Consider the following 20,152-nt stretch of genomic DNA (forward strand, 5'->3'; position numbering starts at 1 on the left):
TTAGGTAAGGTTGATATCAACGTAATAACGCGATCAATTTTAGAGTTCACTAAATGTCTAGCCATGATGTTACGCGCGCACACAAACGCATTGGATGTACTTTAGTTGATGTCTCAATCACATTTATTATTTTTCGATTGAATCAAAGCACACCATTTGCATTTAATCCACAGCACCCAATGTGTACCTATTTTGTAACCCTCAATGAGTTCAACGTTGCATAAGTTGAGTTGAATTTTAAACGAACTCTGAACTAAGCAAATACATGTCACAGTCTTCAATTTTGAAAAACATAATTTGTTTGAATGTGTCTCTTAGTCCCAAATAGGATGTACCGCAATTAATACAATTGTTTTAATTTACAGAAAAAGATAAATAAATATCGAAAACAAAGTCCTTATGAAGGATACCGTTTTTAATTTGAAAGAAAGGTGCAGAAAATAAGTCTACCTTTTGAAAAATAGTTGATCACTGTAAATCTTTTAGGATCCACCAGTCATTATATATTAGTGCGTTTTCAGCTATTTAATTCACGGTTACAATCTTGTTGTCGATTATTAATAATTTTGATAAATGTTTTATTTAGTAAGTAGTTAAAGCTTTATCATTCAAAATATTTGTTTGTTGTGCACGTGTATGTATTGATTTTAAATACGGGTGTCACTCTAATAATATCTACAAAATTCAACCACTTATATAATAATGATTTAAAGTGAACCACCTCCAATGAAAATATATATAAGGGTACTATTGCAAAATGCGCATTATATTCGTGTATAGCTTTGCATTTAAGAAATATGACCATTTCAATAAGCTTATGATAAACGATGTACAGTTTACCCTCCAATTAGGTGCTACGCGTGGCGTTAAGCTGGGCTCCCACTGCCGATCAGATCAACTCGATCAAGCCCGATCAAGCGATCGGGTACTTGTCTGGGTAGGTCGGCATGATTGATCGGGAGTGGTCGGGGAGGTCTACCTTGGTCGGCATCGCTCGGGCTTTCTACCCGAATTTTTTTGACATGTCAAAAAAATTCGTGTAGCGATCGTGTAGCCAAGCGGTCGAGAAGAGCTCGGGAAGCGATCGTGTATTGATCGAGTTGAAGATCGAGTTAATCGAGAAACAATCGTGTAGCGATCTTGTTTGGTCGGATTGACATCTTTTACCCGATCTGTAACCGATCTTCTCGACTTCTACTCGAGTAATATACGATCGCATCCCGATTAAGTAGATCTCTGTTCGATCTCTTGTCCAGATTATCAAGACTGCTACCCGACTACTCCACGACCACACACGACCGCACACGATCAAACCCCGATCACTGTTCGACCATACACGAGCTCACGTGACTAAAGCAAGAAAAGCGTGCTGACCAGTGTCTCATAAGTTGTTTGGACGCTGAAGATATAACATCTTTAGCAAACCAATATCTGTTAAAACATCTTCAGCCAAGCCATTTCTACTACAAACTAAAGATGCCGAGAAAAGGCAAAAGGCCGATAGGCAGTACAATTGCGAGTAAATGTGCAGTTGCTGCGCCTCAGCCTGAAATCGTGGAACCCACCCAGGAAGAGAGTAATGAGTCGCCTATACCCCCTACTGACTCTTCTGCCGAGCAAACCAGAAAAGAGCAAGTAGAAGAACGTCCGACTTCTCCTGAGATAGAGGTACTAAGCTTTTGATTTTGCTTTCCCTTCGAATACGAACAAACAACTGTCATTAGACTTATATTTTGTGTGTCAAGTGTTTATAAGGATATAATGCATAATTTGTTTATTTTATCATAACACACTGCTATGTTTGTCATGTATTTTTACAATTAGTACTCTACATGTATATGTTTTTTTCGGCAATATTTTAGGCGCAAAATAACAAACATAATTGGAAGTTTCCTTGTTATTCATAAGTATACTTTTAATGTTTACAGACTGATATCAGGCCCCGGAAGACACTACATCGTACACTCACGCAAGATGAAGAAGATGACCTTGTAGCGTGGTTAAGAGAGAACTCGTTCCTCTTCGACAAATCATCCGCAGGATTCAAGTATAAGGAGAAGAAGAACAGTACATGGGCCGCGAAAGAGGCAGAGTTGGGCCTCAAACCTGGAGACCTGTCGTCAATCTGGTACACGAATATGAGAACACAGTATTCGAAACTAATTAAGCTTACCAACAAATCTGGATCTGGTGCTGGAGAGCGCACAGCAAGGCAACAGTGGATTTTGGACAACTTTGAATTCCTGCGCCCTTATCTGGTACAGCTGCGAACTCAGAGGGGATCCAAAGTAAGTACATGTAGTAATAAAAATCCTGTATAAATCATGTGTATACACTTAAAAGAAATATACGTAATCAAGCATTAAATTATTTCTAAATTTTAATGGTATAAAAGGGAGTTCAGTTTTTTTGCCTAAGTTTGACTCGGATTTAACGACAGCTAAGGCCATATCTCTATTATACAAGGCCATATGTGGACCTATGTTTTAAGTCTTGTGCAAGAGAAATACCATACAACATTTCTGAAAAGTTCATTTCAGAGCCGGGATTCAAACTCAAGCCAACACATGACACAGGATTCGCAGTCCAAGGCGTTAACCTCTCTGCCATCGGGGCACCTTCTTAAAAGTCTGTATTTATTCTGTGTACTTTCTATATTTGCAGTTTGCGGAGAAGAGAAAGGAACTTGTCTTGGAGGAGACAGAGGATGATGTCGCCGCCTCCGATTCGTCAGCACCCTCTACATCAGCAGTATCTGGTTGCCGTCCCAAAGCAGCGCGTGTACTGTCCTCATTGACGTCCGAGTTGGAGTCCGTGCGTGGTGCCATCACAGTTGCGCAAGATCCAGCAGCACACACTGGCCAGTTTTTGGTGTATTTGATGCGCCAAATGGACCAGCAGAGAATGAATGTGTTTGTCACACGTGCAACAAGGCTGGCTCTGGACCTTGCGGAGGAAAGCCAAGAGGAGAAGAGACGACTAGCCACCCAAGAGGCAGCAGGGCATGTAGGTCAACAGATAGCAGATCCAGTTTTTGCCATGCCTGTCCCTCCCGCTCCTACATCATCTATATACAGAAGACAGGCTCCCATATCAGCGGCGTTCGGCTCAGCATGGCAGCAGAATCAGTTTCAGCAACAGGATCACATGCAGCAGGATTTTCAGCTAGCTACCAATATAGCTGCATCTGCACCACCAGCCCATCTTACACCACTGCTGAAAAGTTTTACTCACCTGCAACCACCAAATGTGCAGGCAATCTTGCAACAGCCTACATGTGCTTACAGGTCCATTACACCCGCCATAGAAACCCCAACCACGACTGCATCTATCATCCGCCAGGCTATGGATATGGTCTCGACACCAAATAGTTCCCCCATCCTAACCCAGGAGATGCATGACGCACCCAAGGACTGAACAAAGTAACTGGAAAATGGTTGAACCAGCCAAGTGATTTGATGATGTGATTTTACTCAAGTTTATGTGCATTGTGAATTTAGTTTTTCGACGTTTTGGTTTTTACTTTGAATAAAGGTTAAATAGCCTCATTCTTGATAAATATTACTGTTGACTGTTGAGTCTTCTTAAGTAAATCAATGTAAACTGTTCGTAAAATTTGTTTGGATAGCAATTTATCTTACTTAGAAACTTAATTAGCTTACTTTTGGCATAAGGCAAAATAACCCTGTTATTATGTAGGTTTCTGTCAGTATTAAAAGTTGAACTTAAATGTGTATTGTTATAACAAAACAAGGCTGGTCATGCTGGTAGCAATTACTTAAGAATACATGTATTCTAAAATTTAATATTTTTCTTCAGCCCCTAAACAATTAATCAATCAATTAAAAGTGAGCGTTGTGTTCTGGTAGTTAAAACGTTCGACCTTATGAAGAGATGTCTGCTACCGCAACTTGTCCTATACGTGTAGGTTATAGTTCATATAATGGAAAAATAACCAAATTTAATACAAGCGAGCGAAGCGAAGCGCCGTATTAAGTTTGTTTATTTTTCCATTATATGAACTATGACCGACTTATAGTTAACCCCGCCCACTATCATTCCTGTGCCTTCAATTAAAGTCATGTGATCGGGGGAAAATCACGCCATCCGTATACAGCGCGCCAATTGGTTGAACGGTAACTTGGATAAGTCGTTATCGATTCAAAATGACGTAACTACCGCTTGATAAAGCAGAAGTGACGTCATTTTGAATCGACACTTCTGTCGTTCCAGACAGTAGGCTGGGCTTGCTATTTGGCGCGCGCCATGTCTGCTGACCTAGTTATAATACGAACTTATTTGTGCAGAAGTGTTCTTATATGGAACATATTCGAGCAGAAATTTGAAAAATCTCTGGACGGTGATTGGCTCAGAAACTAGGGTGAACTATAAATGAAAGTTGTAAATTACTGGTATGTGGCTATTTCTTGTTGCCGACTTAGGTCATGTTCTAAGTTAACTCACCACCGTGATATGATTGAAATACTTCGAAAAAGGGCATAAAATCAAGAAACAAACAATCAACTCTATTGTATATACATGTATACTTGAAGCTTATTTCCTCCATTAACAAACATATCATGGAAACTATCATATCCAAATAGAAGATGACTTACTATAATATACTTAAACATATCGGAAATCACTTTAATAACTACATAACTTGTGCATACTCGCATCATATAGGTTATACACTTCATCAAAATATCTTTCCAAAGTAACTAACACACTAAATCATATTCTGTTGCCACTCAACTGAACCAGCTCGGGAGTTGAAGTAGTGTTTAATGTAGTTCCTCTGACTGACCCCAGCGGATGTCACCACATTTCTTCCATGGGTCCGATCACCATCAGCCAACTGTCTTCCTTGGCGCCATTCACCAGGTACTAATTGGTTATGCTCGTCCTCTTGGTCGACGGCCAGTCTTGCAATGGCAGGGTACCGTATGCTGATAAGGTTATGCAGTGTGACACATGCAAGAATAATCAAGTCAACGGTTTCGGGCATCTGGTTCAAGCAGCCAAGTAGGCACTGAAACCGCATAGCGAGAAGACCGAAGGCGTTTTCTACCACTCGTCTAGCCCTGGACAACCTAAAATGAAAGGATGGTGATGGTTTATAAGAACAAATTTCTGATTAAATGCATAGCTATTTTGCCAATAGTAATTCAAAAGATTGTCTAACCTGTAATTGAATATGCGCTCCTCGTTGGTCAAGTTGCGTCTGGAGTATGGCTTCATCATCCAAGTTCTCAACGGGAAGGCGTCATCTCCAATGAGGAAGTATGGGGTGTTCATGTCATCGCCAGGCAGTGGATCAGGGTCAGGCAAACCAAGGTTGTTTTCTTCTAGCATGGTTCTGAGTTCAGTGTTATTGAATAGCTGGGCATCGGATGCACTGCCATTAGCACCAACGCTTACCCAGATGAATTTGTAGTTTGCGTCTACGAGTGCGAGTAGTATTATGGAAAAGAAGCCTTTATAGTTATAGAACAGAGATCCAGAGTTCTTCGGGTTCTTTATCCTCACGTGCTTACCATCAAGAGCCCCGCAGACATGAGGAAAATTCCACTTGGTTCGGAAGTCATCTGCAATCTGCTGCCATTGTTCAGCAGTGACGACGTCTGGCAAAACCTCTTCAGAGTACTCCTGTATTATAGCATCCAAAACTTCAGGGACGAATTTACTTATTGTGTTACTTCCCACTCGGAATGAGTACATCAAGTCTGAATACGAGGCTCCAGTTGCGAGATGACGAAGAGTGACCGCCAACTTCAATCCAGGCTCCAGGGCTTCCCTGAAATAGAGATTGAACAATGATAAGTAATAACTAGCCTGCTATTATACAACGTATTAAAATTTCTTAAATATTAGTGACAATTGCACAGAGCTGTTGATGTCAATTGGTTGGAAAAGTAACTAGATGACTAATTATTTCAGAAATACGTGAAAATGATGGGGATCAAACCCATGATTTACCTGAAGTTGGTGTTCTTTTTCTGAATTCTGGGTGATATGCGATCAACAAGCTCCCCAAACATATCAGCGTCTACCCTTAGGAAATTTTTGTATCCTTTTGGGTCTTCCCTGTTTAGCTCCTGTAGCAGTTGCTCATAATGCCCATACAGGGGTCGTCGTGCAAGCCACTGCTTCATCCATATTTTCCTGCGCATTTGTCGCCTACGTCTATGCCTACGACCCTCAGCCTCTTCCTCTTGTTCCAACTCTAGCACTGCAATGGCCCTGTCTCTCTGGAGCTCTAACCATCTGGCCCACATCTGCAACTGCTCAATCTCCATAAATATGTATACTATGCTGGACACAACATATACCATGAAGTTTCAGGATGAAGTGATAATGATCAACACTGTTTGAAGTTTTTATTCTAAAAGTTTTGGTACACGACTGTTCACGACCTTCTACGACTCGAGTACGACTATGACGATCGGGTCGGGGAAAGATCTGACACCGATCGAGCAGAGATCCAGTAGGTCGAGTTGAGATCGTGTAGGGATCGTGTAAAGGTCGGGATGATCGAGCGGAAATCGGAAAGGTGGTCGGGTTGACGTCGTGAAGGAGTCGTGAATAATCGTGTGGAAATCGTGTGTGATCGACAAGAGGTCGAGAAGAAGTCGTGTATTCGCCTTTAGTCGAGCATGGTCGGGCCTGATCGGGGAATTTGGGTGATCGGGATGATCGAGTTGATCTGATCGGCAGTGGGAACCCACCTTAAACGCGCATGTTTGCCAACAAATGAAGCCATGCATGTCTTAATCGCTGATGCCAATGGCGGCTTAATCAATAACAATGATGACCCCAAGGCCTGTGTGTATACCACGTGATCAATTGCGTCATAAATGCTACGTCAGAAAGCAATATTTTGCTTTGAATGAAGACTTTAAACAAAGATAACTTTACTATTTATTTACCTTTTTAAATGAAACCTAACGCAGTCTGTGCCACTTACAGAGCCAAGCGTTTTATATTTTACAAGTTTGATTGAGAGTTTAGTTTCGTAAAAACACTTCGATAAACCGCTGCCTGATAGATCACTGTCAAAACTTTATTTTGCAAGCAGGTTTGTCGAATTGTTTGAAGAAACTAATCACATAACCAACCTCAGGTAATAAAACGAATGCGTGGCTTTTTAAGCGGCATAAACTATCATTGTTTTAAGTCTTCATTTGAAGTAAAACTTCCGACGTAACATAAATGTAATTTATCACGTGGTATACTTAATTTTAATGTATTCTCTTTCATTAACGGACGCACTTTATAACCTTTATCTGGCAAAACAAACTAATCTTGCTCCTCTGAAGTAACACTAGCTAAAAGGTATCTATAGTCATCTCCCCTGATAGATCTCTACCACCATGAGCGAGTAAAGCTGGACTTCAGCTATTTAACCTTTTTTTTAATATTATTAAATTTCTCATTGTTAGATAGTTTTTTTTATCAAATATCTATTATTCAATGTGCATTTACTAAAGGTTAAAATACTAAAAAATAAAGATAATTTAAATATATACTGATATGTTATATGTTTACGTGATTTGCATGGTGGCAGTGATTACTGGACTGTAAAGGATGCTGCCCCAAATTAAAATAGGAACATTAGACAAATTAGGAGATATACACTGACAATCCGTAAGAAAACTACCTTATCTGTGGCGAATACAAGCAGGTCCTTCACAATAGGCCCATAGCCTCCCGGTGTCGCTTGGTCCCTGTGGTCCAGATACGCCCGCACGCCCTCCATCATCATCGCACCGGAAGTATCCACATTGAGAATCTTGGCATGAGCCTTCGTGCTCAATACCAGAGCAACAAACAGTTCACCTGTCAAGTAAATAAGACATTTGACAAAATACACTTTTTAATTATTGAAACGGTGTCCATGCGGAATGTTTTTTGTCTAAAAAAAATAATAATCTTAATTGTCGGCCTTTGTGCAAACGTACACCCGAATAAAGAATTTTATTTTGCCAATGCAAACTATTTGCTTGATGTCATAGGCTATTGTATTTTCAAAAACTGAACTTACATTACACGTGATGGATAAGGAATGAGCTCCTGTGATAAATTTATTCAACCATATATTGCTTTGTTGTGTGTAAATATAGTCTTAAAGTTTATTGTAGAGTAACATATTTTAAAAAGAATATAATAATGTTTGATAGGAATGTCAGCTTCCTCACTTGCTGATCCGCGTTCACTCTCTAAAAAATCTCCCGCTTCTCTCCCTCTCCTCGAACTTCCTTGCCTTCCACTTCCCTACCCCTTTTCCGCCCTTCATCTCGGTCTCTCCTCACATCCCTGACTTTCATCTTTCCTACCCTTTCCCTGCCTATCTCTCTCAAACTCCCTTACCTTTCCTACCCTACCCCTCCCCTCCCTTCCTTAATATCACTCCTCACACTCCATTCCCCTCCACTACCCCTCCCTTTCCTACCTCTCTCCCGCTCCTCACACTCCCTAACGTTCCCCTCCCCTACCCCTTCCGTCCCTACCTATCGCCCTCTCCTTACACTAACTTACCCTCCCCTTGCCTACCCCCCCACACACCTCTCTCCTCTCCTCACACTCCCTTACCTACCCCTTCCCTACCCACTCCCCTCCCTTCCTCTTTTTTTCCTTCCCACACTCCATTCCCCTCCCCTCCCTATCTCTCTCCCTCTCCTCACACTCCCTTACCTTCCTCTTCCCTACCCCCTCCCCTCCCTTCCTCTACATCCCTCCTAACACTCCATTTCCCTCCCCTACCCCTTCCCTCCCTACCTATCGCCCTCTCCTCACACTCACTTGCCCTCCCCTTGCCTACCCCCTCCATACCTCTCTCCTCTCCTTGCACTCCCTTACTCTTCCCTCCCCTACCCCCTCACTACCTCTCTCCCTTACCACACACTCCTTTACATTCCACTACCCTAGCCTACCCCTCCCCTCCCTACCTCTTTTCCTCTTTTCACACTCCCTTACCTCCGCTTCTACTACCCCTCCTCTCCTTACCTCTATCCCTGTCCTCACACTCCCTAACCGTTCCCTTCCTTATCCCCTCCCCTCCCCTGCCCATCTCTCTACCTCTCCTCACACTCCCTAACCTACAACTCCCTCCCCCTCCCTACCACTCTCCCTATCCTCACACTTTATACCTCTCCCTCATGCTCCTAGTGTAATATTTATAATTTCCATTATTTTCATGCCAATGTGTCATATCAAAAACTAGGAAAATGCCGTTCCCTCTGAAAAAATAGTTTAGTTGATAAAGAAGAATCATGGGACGGAACAAAAATTACTACTCCTACATGCGGCTTTCTGACCTGGGAACTATTTTGAAAAGTGCAGTACTTTAAATGAATGGGTTATGTATTTTTCCCTGGCGCATGCTAAAACACGAATTTCAAACCTTTTCCCTCTGGAATATCATCTGCGAATACTGCCTGGCCACAGACAGCGACGTCACCGTGTTTGATACGTGCTTCGCGACCCACGGCGTCAGTGGAAGTCTGTTCGTGTGTCTGCCTGCTGTGATAGCCTTCCTGGTTATACAGGGGCGTCAAAAGGCTCTGGTAGTCGTTGTCTGTGGCAATCTGAAACAGGAGCCGGTCACAACACTTAATACAACTTGTAACTTCAAGTACTCATTTTACCATGACATTCAAAAGTTCTGAGTTGAAACAAATTTACAATGATTTATATAACTATGGTAACTATTGTTTATTATAGTTTTTGAATGCTAATAAATATATTTTGGGTTCAATGTTTCTACTATAGTGTAAGTGTGTAGTAATTTGTATTTGTTGGCTACAACTACACTTTAGGCCAAAGTATACATGGACCACCTCCATCTTCCTTATATATTTTACCGTATACAAAATACAACAGATACACAAGAATATAGCACGTTATAAATAAATGTCAAAATAATTCCTTGCAAAAAAAATGTACGTGAAGTTAGCGGCCTAGCGGCCTAGCGGCGTGAAGTTAGCGGCCTAGCGGCCTAGCGGCCTAGCGGCGTGAAGTTAGCGGCCTGGCGGCCTAGCGGCCTAGCGGCGTGAAGTTGGCGGCCTAGCGGCCTAGCGGCCTGGCGGCCTAATTATTTTTTCTATTTCCAAGCAATTGTTAATGCGTTTTTTTTTAAAACAATGATAAATCAAGGTTTTTTATTCATATAGTTACATAGCGGCCTTAAATTTGTATATATTCAGACTATTTTTCTTTACCTTTTATTCTAAAACAATTTTAAATTAACTGTTTTATGCACAAATTATCACTCTGAAGCGTTTTTCAAACTTTTTTCAAAAAAGTCGATCAAGCACTTCAGAGACCTAGCGGCATAGCGGCCTGAAATTAGCGGCCTAGCGGCCTAAATTGAATCCTATTTTAAAGCATGTATACATGCATTTTCTTCTAAAACAATAACATTTTAACTGTTTTTATGCACAAATTAACACTTTGAAGCTATTAGCGATTATCAACAGGTTTTTTTCAAAAGCGTCGATAAAGCAGTCAGCTATTTCAAAGCATTAAACATGCATGTTCTTCTAAAACAATGATATATTTATTGTTTTTATGCACAAATTATCACTCTGAACCGTTTTTCAACTTTAAAAAAAAAAGTCGATCAAGCACTTCAGCGGCCTGGCGGCCTAGCGGCCTAGCGGCGTGAAGTTAGCGGCCTGGCGGCCTAAAATGGTTTCCTATTTCAAAGCATGTATACATGTATACATATATAACCGCTAGGCCGCTAGGCCGCTAATTTCAGGCCGCTAGGTCGCTGAAGTGCTCGATCGACTTTTTTGAAAAAAGTTTGAAAAACGCTTCAGAGTGATAATTTGTGCATAAAAACAGTAAATACATCATTGTTTTAGAAGAACAGGCATGTTTAATGCTTTGAAATAGCTGACTGCTTTATCGACGTTTTTGGAAAAAAAACTGTTGATAATCGCTTCAATGTGTTAATTTGTGCATAAAAACAGTTAAAATGTTATTGTTTTAGAAGAAAATGCATGTATACATGCTTTGAAATAGGATTCAATTTAGGCCGCTAGGCCGCTAATTTCAGGCCGCTATGCCGCTAGGCCGCTAGGCCGCTAACTTCACGTCGCTAGGCCGCTAGGCCGCTAACTTCACGCCGCTAGGCCGCTAGGCCGCTAAATTCACGCTGAAGTGCTTGATCGACTTTTTTGAAAAAAGTTTGAAAAACGCTTCAGAGTGATAATTTGTGCATAAAACAGTTAATTTAAAATTGTTTTAGAATAAAAGGTAAAGAAAAATAGTCTGAATATATACAAATTTAAGGCCGCTATGTAACTATATGAATAAAAAACCTTGATTTATCATTGTTTTAAAAAAAAACGCATTAACAATTGCTTGGAAATAGAAAAAATAATTAGGCCGCCAGGCCGCTAGGCCGCTAGGCCGCCAACTTCACGCCGCTAGGCCGCTAACTTCACGCCGCTAGGCCGCTAGGCCGCTAGACCGCTAACTTCACGCCGCTAGGCCGCTAGGCCGCTAGGCCGCTAACTTCACGCCGCTAGGCCGCTAACTTCACTCCGCTAGGCCGCTAGGCCGCTAACTTCACGCCGCTAGGCCGCTAGGCCGCTAGGCCGCTAACTTCACGCCGCTAGGCCGCTAGGCCGCTAACTTCACGCCGCTAGGCCGCTAGGCCGCTAACTTCACGTACATGCAAAAAAATGAAAATCTTTACGGGCGTTTGTATACCATGTCATTCCGCAACATGACCTTTTTCACATTGACCTGAACTATTTTTAGTTTTGTCCATACACTTTTTAATAAACAATCAAAAAACTAAATGATTTACCCTAAATTTCCTTCGCTGAATCTTTTATTTTATAACATTCACGCAGAATTTAAGCAACAAAATAGACGACATCGCGACTGAAATGCAGTAAATATTATTTTGAATGCATTTCATATGTTTCAAATATAATAAAATTATTCTATATTTATGTGTTTTCCTCCTTTCTTAGATATACCTGCAGGTCAGTTGTGACCTTTGCGTAAAACTTGAACCAGAAAGAGGACGCCAAAGCCACGCGATATTTGTCCGGTTGGTTGTCGAAGACGGCTTCCAGGGCCACCGTGAGCCGTTCAAGAACCCCATGCAGTAGATCGTCGTTCCATTTCCTGGAGAAATAAGATCCACTGTGGTCAAAGAGACGAAGGACTAAGCTTTGCTTCAAACTACGGAAAAGGCTAAGATGAAGCCAGGATTGAATTTTATACGCGCATACCATTTTGATCTTGCGATCTAGGATAACCCATAACAGTCATACCAGTGTTTGTGGTGTAAGTTTGTGTTTGGTGTTTGTATTTGGGTATGTGATGTTAATATGCATGTGTCTATCGTTTATTGCCGTTTGGGCCCTTGCTCTAAACATGGTTTATTTTTGCATTTTTGACTACTTGGCCTGTCCCTATATTTTTCATTGTATCATTGAATATTTTAAATGAAGTCCTTTTTTGGTTCTATAGATAAACTAGAGTGGAGTCCGGATCATGTACCCAAGCTCTCTTCTTACATACCCTTGTGTTCTTTAAGGTACTCGGTGTAAAGCTTATCGAGTGTTTTTGAAAGTACCTCATGTATTTGCTTTAAAAAGCAGGAGAGCCAAGAAGTATATTATGGTTAGTTTAAATATCGAACTCTTTTCTGTCTGTGACACCAGCACTTCTTATGAGACGGTTGTTAATATTGAAGACTTGTTTGTTTTAGTTTTAACTATTTTTTAGCCCAACCTCACGTCCAAATCACGTCCTAATCAAACATAGGACACACAGGACGTGGACACAATTTCAACGACCATTGTGTAAAGACATACAATAGAAAACGAGGAATTGTTTGCTTCAGTGTCAGATTGCAATACAAATCACGTCGTGAACACCAAAATAAAAATGAAATATAGTTTTAAACACCTACTCAATGAAATAGATAGCGATTTTACACAAACTACCATATTACCTTTTACCTTTTATCCTCTATTACATTAGATGTGTAAATCTATACATACCTTGTATTAAAAGAAGAAAGATCTACGGAGAAAACCTTTGCTTTTGCGATTCCACCAAAACACATCCTGTAAAAATAAAGATAATATGAGTGCAAAGTGAGAAAGGATTTGTAACACATGTGTAATCAAACAAATATAAGTGTGCAATTTATTAAATCAATACTGATAAAAAAGGCGCAAAAAATAACATCTATGGTCACCAATGATGTATTACTACAATGACTACTATGAAAATATAAGTAGCCTCCAATAGATGAATATTGCTGAGGATGACATTGTGTAAACATGACTTGGGCCTAAAAAATACATTCTGTTCGGGTTACCCGACCCTACCTACGGACTAGGCGCCGACCCTACCGTTTTTTTAGTCAGTTGATATTTTATGTAGTTTAAAACGGAAGATTACTTGCTCATATAAAGCCTTATAAAAAGAAACACTAGAAGCGCCGCAATGCGACGAAACCAGGTTTTTGTTATGGGCAATCAGAAATTATAGCCAATTAATTTGTTGTATGACTTTATCTTTACTTTTATCAAAAAGAGACGTAACTGAAAATTACTCTAATTCAGTTTCTTATGTGTAAAGAGACGTAACTGAAAATTACTCTAATTAAGTATCTTATGTGTTTAGTTTCGCAGCAACATTCATACTAAGTCTCATGTGAATATCTTTTACCTATTTTTGCATATGACAATGATTTAACTTTCTGCAAGCCAACATCATTAAGTACCAATGACAATTTATTTTTACAAAGCAAAATGTTTAATCTGATTATTAACACTTTTATAAAATGCAAATGTCAATTTCAATGTAAATTCACTGTTTGCTGAGCAATATTTGAGAAAATGGCTAACATATCCATCAATTCTAACTAAGTTGTTGGGCAGAAAAATAGTTTTCTATTTTTAGGGATAGGTAACCTTGACCCCACCTCCCAAGCTAGCTCTTCACAAAAGCTACCTTCGCTCTAAGTTTCATCAATATCTATCAATGCTAACTAAAGTTATTGGGCAGAAACCATTTTTCTATTTTTAGGTAACAGCGACCTTGACCCCACCCCTCAAAAGAAATTCCAAGCTTGCTCTTCACATAAGCTACTAGTACCTACACACAAAATTTCGTCAATATCTATCAATCCTAACTTAAGTTATTAGGCAGAAACCATTTTTCTATTTTTAGTAACAGTGACCTTGACCTTAGCTCCACCCCCCCCCCCCTCAAAAGCAATCCCAGGCTAGCTCTGTGCATAAGCTACCTACACACCAAGATTTATCAATATCTATCAATGCTAACTAAAGTTATTGGACGGACACCATTTTTAAATTTTTAGTAACAGTGACCTTGACCTTAGCCCCACCCCCATCAAAAGCAATCCCAAGCTAGCTCTTTACATAAGCTACCCACACACCAAGTTTAATCAATATCTATCAATGCTATCAAAAGTCATTTGGCAAAAAACATTTTTCTATTTCAAGTAACAGTAACATTGACCGTAGCCCCACCCCACTCAAAAGCAATCCCAAGCTAGCTCTTCACATGCTACTTACACACCAAGTTTCATCAATATCTGTCAATCCTAACTAAAGTTATTGGGCGGAAACCATTTTTCTATTTTTTAGTAAAAGTGACCTTGACCATAGCCCCTCCCCACTCAAAAGCAATTCCAAGCTAGCTCTTCACATAAGCTACCAACACACTAAGTTTCATCAATATCTATCAATGCTAACTTATGTTATTGGGCAGGAACCTTTTTTTCTATTTTTAGTAACAAGCGACCTTGACCTTAGCCCCACCACCCTCAAAAGCAATCCCAAGCTAGCTCTGTACATAAGCTACCTACACACTAAGTTTCATCAAACCCTCAAAAGCAATCCCAAGCTAGCTCTGTACATAAGCTACCTACACAGCAAGTTTCATCAATATCGGTCAATGCTAACTAAAGTTATTGGGCAGAAACCATTTTTCTATTTTAAGTAACAGTGACCTTGACCATTTTTCTATTTTAACTAAAAGTGACCTTGACCTTAGCCCCTTCCCACTCAAAAGCAATCCCAAGCAAGCTCTTCACATAAGCAACTTACACACCAAGTTTCATCAATATCGGTCAATGCAGACTAAAGTTATTGGGCAGAAACCATTTTTCTATTTTAAGTAACAGTGACCTTGACCTTAGCCCCATCCCCCTCAATAGCAATTCCAAGCTAGCTCTTCACATAAGCTACCTACACACCAAGTTTCGTCAATATCTATCAATCCTAACTAAAGTTATTGGGCAGAAACCATTTTTCAATTTTTAGTAAAAGGCGACCTTGACCTTAGCCCCACCCCCCTCAAAAGCAATCCTAAGCTAGCTCTTCACATAAGCTATCTACACACCAAGTTTCATCAATATCTATCAATGCTAACTAAAGTTATTGAACAGAAACCAATGTTTGACGAAGCCCGCCCGCCCGCCCAACGACAACCTCATTCTAATAACCCGGTTTTCGTTGAAAATCTGGTTAAAAAGCCTACCTACCCTACTTATATTAGAAAAAGGATGTAACCCTGACCAAACCATTTTTTGAGCTTTGAATAAATAGCGCTACGAAATGCGTTCGTATTTTTCCCGCTGTAATTATACCTTAGGCATGTAAGAGTGTTGTCCTCTCCAATGGTAGCAGCTGCTGCTCCGTTCACGATCGCGAAGGAAAAAGATCGTCGCTCTGCAACTTTCCAGTACCAACTGTACTCGTGCTAAACAGTAGATATATACAGCATGTGTTAAACTTTTGTTGAATCTATGAATTGCCGTTAATGTCAACATTTTACGACAATAGCAACGTCATTATAATATTTCAAACGTTCGCCCAACCTTACCCGTTCACTATGTGGAATGAAGACTTTAGTTATGATTTCTCCCTTCTCTAGTTTCATGTTCTGAATGGCCGCAGTTCTTTCACCGCCAACTGAAAACACAGCAACGAAATCACCAAAGATCGCACATTCCATATTAACTACACATATACAAGAAACATTGTCGTGATTATATTCTAGTGTGCTATAAATGATGCTGTTAATACTCTATCCCATCCACTGTCTTAAAGATTAGTGTTAATTCAACACCATTATATAACTATACTTTTTTTTGTATTGTTTCTTTTCAAATGATACATCTCGACCATTATACAGTATACAAATTGCAAACACGTACCCTTACTGCTTGACTTACCGGAAGCTATGGTGACAACAGTTGACAGTGTGTGTAACAGCGTGGAAATGTCCGAGTCGTTCCTGCCACATAACAAACTTCCACCGACCGTCTGAAACAACATGGCCGATCCTTTCGAAATAATACCAGAAATCTGTAATGCTATTACCATCTTCATTTCAAGAAGACCTATACATACAAATCGTAGGTTCGGGGAAAACACCGGCCATGTAGTTTCAATATTTACGGTATTTCGTTTTATAATGAATATAACATGGTTTTCATTTTGTCATTTAATATTTTGTACCCTTTCATCTTCTAGTCAAACCATATTATGTATCGTTCACTCAGAACTGGCATGTTTTCAGTACATGCGTTTGCTGTGAACATTTGCTGTTTGGTTCCCCGCGTAGAGTGTATGCGCTGAGTTGCAACAGGGATACAAAACAATCAAGTTTGATAACGTTTTGTGAACGCTCGCCCTACTGAACGTATTGCAGAATGCATTTTATATGATAGGTGATGTGTGGTATCATCGAAGTCGGCATTTTCGTTGATTTAATAAGCAACATGTTTTAAATGAGATGTACTTTTAGCTTTAATAAACTATTCGATACGCTGTTTTATCAGATTACTGTTCCCGGCTGTCACTGTCAACCAGCCACTATCAACTTAGGCTTTTCGTTCAATTGTAAATTTCGTATTTTTCGGTTCTCTTTTGTGAATTCAGTCCGAGTAGTTGTTTTATATCTATTTGAATGTGCATTTGTTGTAAGACGTGTTTATGTTCTACAACCAAATAAAGAACGAGGACTATATAAATTCAAAACTTAAAGAATCCCTGACATTTAAAATACTCAAAAACTCAGCAAGAAACTCCCAGTTGTCACAAAGAACGTCCAACATGACTGTACACGTATGTACTCAATAGTTTCGTCGAGATCATGTTAACCTTGTTCTTTATGTTGGACATTCGTAAGAGTGCAGTATGTCACCGGACCGTTACCTCTACATGAATTGAGAAGGTGAGTAAACCGCCAGGAAGCTCAGCGAGTAGACCACTCGCCTTGTTAGCGGGAGGCTTTGGGCTCGAGCCCCGGTTTGGCTTCACACTTTCACCAACCAGTGACAATAAGTAATATAAAATAATAAGGACTTGAGAGCAAACACTGTTGTAACGATATCATGAACTTACGGCACAGTTTCTTATTTGCTGCACTGCATAATTCGACAACATCTCATAGAGTGCCTTGATATGTCTCTTTTTCCATTCTGAAAAAAGAAAGCTCGTTTTAAGCTTGTTCACAGGTAAATTTGTTTTATTAACAAAACCGAAACGACAACAATAACGAAACATAATAATTCATTTCCCACAAGTAAAACCAAAACCAAACCACCAAAACAAAAGCACTCCAATAAAAAACAAGAACAAAGCAACAAAAACTACAACAGCATATAGTTCAAACGTTGTCGCACATAAAGCCACCAAAAGAGAAATATGCTTGGTATACACTCAGGTATAGTTTATAACAAATCATTTTTTTTAAATTCATTTGTCTTGGTGGCCGATAGAATCGCACCTTCGTCAATCTTTGCCTCCAGTATTGGAAGTTGTTCCTCGAGCTCATTGATGGTACAGCCGCTTCCCACGGTGACGCCGCTGTCACTGACCTCACAACGCTTCAAGTCGGCGACATCACCTCCGTATATCAGGGGGCCTTCAAAATCGTGCTTCTTAATGGCGAACGCTAAAGGACAACAAATAATCATATACTATTTTAAAAAGTATACCATCAAAATAAGCACACATGCATTTTCTTTCAAATCAATTAAAAAAATGCATAAATAAATTAAAGTGTCAATTTCATTTCTACGGCGAAGATGTGCGGTTAACATTTAAAATTCTTAATTTGAAAACTGATCGAGCTGCACTCTGAAATACCACAGACCTGTAGCCGTGTTTCCCATAACGAGAAGGGCGTACGGGAAGGAGTCACGGAGCTGCAGCAGCTGATGGACATTCACTGGCCGGTACCACGTGATCTTGCCGTTCCCAAACACCGCTTGGTTCGAGCGGTACGCATCCGACAACTGGAATGAAGTGTACATAGTTAATACATAAGGGGAAACGTCGGAAAGTCCGGGGGTCATCAAAGCAAGTTCCAGGACATCATTTACTGTGAATTCATAAATGTTCGTGGGACATTAATGTTCGTGTTTTTTCGTGGGTTGTGTGATCCACGAAATCAAGATCCCACGAAATATAGACCCGTTATTCGCTTTTTAACTACCATGTTATGTACATACAGCGTAATTCCGAACTCACTGTATATCTTACAGTGATTGTTTTGTTAATATATTATATCTGCCTTTAACAAATAATAAACCAAAATAGATATGCCACAAAATACAATGCTTGTTGACTGTTTGTCATTGAATGATTTGCAAATTTGGTGATATATATCAATAAGTTGATACACCGTTGAGTGACCAGGAATAAAACCCGACTGATACTTGTAAATGAGGTTGTTATGGTGCATATAATTGTACATGTGTTTAAAAATACTTCGTTCCATTACCTTTCCCACACAACTTATCAACGAAATAGGTCTATAGTAAGACACCAAAGTACGGTCACCCTTTTTATAAAGAGGCATAACATTTGCAAGTTTCCATCTTGTGGGATATATACAAATAGTGGATGAAGTATTTTTAAGCATTCTATGACTTATTTCGTCGGGACCACTTGCCTAATTTATATCTAAGTTGTCAAGGACGTCTTTTATTTCAGTGTCAGTAATATCAACTGACTTAATATGACTTAATTCGCTATTCGCCTTCATTCGAAAATTGGGTAATTGTACATTAACGTCGTCTTTATTCGAAATGGAAACAAAATAGTCGTTAAGAGAACTTGCCTTTTCAGAATCTTTAAATGAGTAAGAATTGTCTAAGTTTTTCAGTGGCGGTATTGCATTTTCTTTACCACTGTTTTGTTTAACTAGCATTCTGACAGTTTTCCAGTAAAGACGTGGATTTGATGAATTAAACTCCGTAAGTTTACCCTCAAGGTTACTAAAGAAGAGTTCTTTTGCGTGTTTGGTCATATTTGAAACTTTATTTCTAACCCTTTTATATTCGATCCAGTCACGCAAATGACCTGATCGAGTAGCTTTGCTTTTTAATTTATCACGTGTATTGGATAATCTTCTTATTTCGGAGTTATACCACGGTTTATCTGAATATCGAATTGTTGCAAAGTATGTAGGAATACATTTCTCTGCGATATCTATAAATGTGTTTGTAAAATTATTTGTAGCGTCATCGATATGTCCGTTATTCAAATAGGTCCAGCCTGTGGTTCTTATAAGTCCATTCATTTTATTAAAATCGGCTTGTTTATAGTTCCATACCTTTCTGGTGATACTATTTCTAGTAGAATAACTGCTTTTTATATAGGCATGGGCACAATAATGGTCGCTCATGTGTTGGGGAGTTTCAAAAACGCCTGAATTTACCACATTAATGTGGTGAGAAACTGCAATTGGATCTAATAAAGTCTGCGTAGAGGTCGTTATTCTAGTTGGAGTATCTATGACATTACGTAAATTGTTTAACGCCATGATATCTCGAAACTTTCGGTTTAGAGAATTGAGTTGGTCTTCGTTGATATCTCCAACAACAATGATAATGCCACAGAAATCACGTGCCTTGTCTAGGCAAATGTTGACTCTATCCCAAAAATCAACTGTTAAATGAGGATTGCGATATATAGTCCCTAGTAGATAACATTCATTTTTGTATTTTAATCCGACCCATAATGATTCAGGTAGATAATTTTCTAACTCGTTCCTACGTATCGGTCGGAAGTATGCCGATATATACATTAAAAATCCTCCAAAATGGGGCGAGTTATCTTTTCTGAACATG

General features: G+C 39.6%; 3 protein-coding genes across 4 annotated transcripts in view; 1 reads left to right on the forward strand and 2 right to left on the reverse strand.

The window, feature by feature from the left end:
* LOC128229155 (xanthine dehydrogenase/oxidase-like) overlaps positions 1-20,152 on the reverse strand; it is a 36,724-nt gene that overhangs the window by 12,921 nt on the left and 3,651 nt on the right. For both annotated transcript variants that reach the window (XM_052940875.1, XM_052940874.1), the window contains exons 5-14: positions 18,172-18,313; positions 17,803-17,970; positions 17,418-17,494; positions 16,244-16,334; positions 15,892-15,980; positions 15,656-15,768; positions 13,032-13,097; positions 11,997-12,147; positions 9,404-9,587; positions 7,661-7,839 (exon numbers count right to left, since the gene is read on the reverse strand). In XM_052940875.1, coding sequence (XP_052796835.1) covers positions 7,661-7,839; positions 9,404-9,587; positions 11,997-12,147; positions 13,032-13,097; positions 15,656-15,768; positions 15,892-15,980; positions 16,244-16,334; positions 17,418-17,494; positions 17,803-17,970; positions 18,172-18,313 — 1,260 coding nt within the window. The remainder of the gene's footprint in view (positions 1-7,660; positions 7,840-9,403; positions 9,588-11,996; positions 12,148-13,031; positions 13,098-15,655; positions 15,769-15,891; positions 15,981-16,243; positions 16,335-17,417; positions 17,495-17,802; positions 17,971-18,171; positions 18,314-20,152) is intronic.
* LOC128229158 (uncharacterized) lies at positions 883-3,920 on the forward strand. The gene is made up of 3 exons (XM_052940878.1): positions 883-1,668; positions 1,929-2,288; positions 2,665-3,920. Exons 1-3 carry the CDS (start codon positions 1,477-1,479, stop codon positions 3,415-3,417), a joined length of 1,305 nt encoding a protein of 434 aa, XP_052796838.1. The 5' UTR covers positions 883-1,476; the 3' UTR covers positions 3,418-3,920.
* On the reverse strand, positions 4,374-6,700 carry LOC128229156 (putative nuclease HARBI1). The gene is made up of 3 exons (XM_052940877.1): positions 5,980-6,700; positions 5,186-5,797; positions 4,374-5,093 (listed from the first exon to the last, which is right to left on the reverse strand). Exons 1-3 carry the CDS (start codon positions 6,333-6,335, stop codon positions 4,730-4,732), a joined length of 1,332 nt encoding a protein of 443 aa, XP_052796837.1. The 5' UTR covers positions 6,336-6,700; the 3' UTR covers positions 4,374-4,729.

This window comes from Mya arenaria, chromosome 3 (genome assembly GCF_026914265.1).
Source record: "Mya arenaria isolate MELC-2E11 chromosome 3, ASM2691426v1".
In the NCBI taxonomy this organism is placed as follows: Eukaryota; Metazoa; Mollusca; class Bivalvia; order Myida; family Myidae; genus Mya; species Mya arenaria.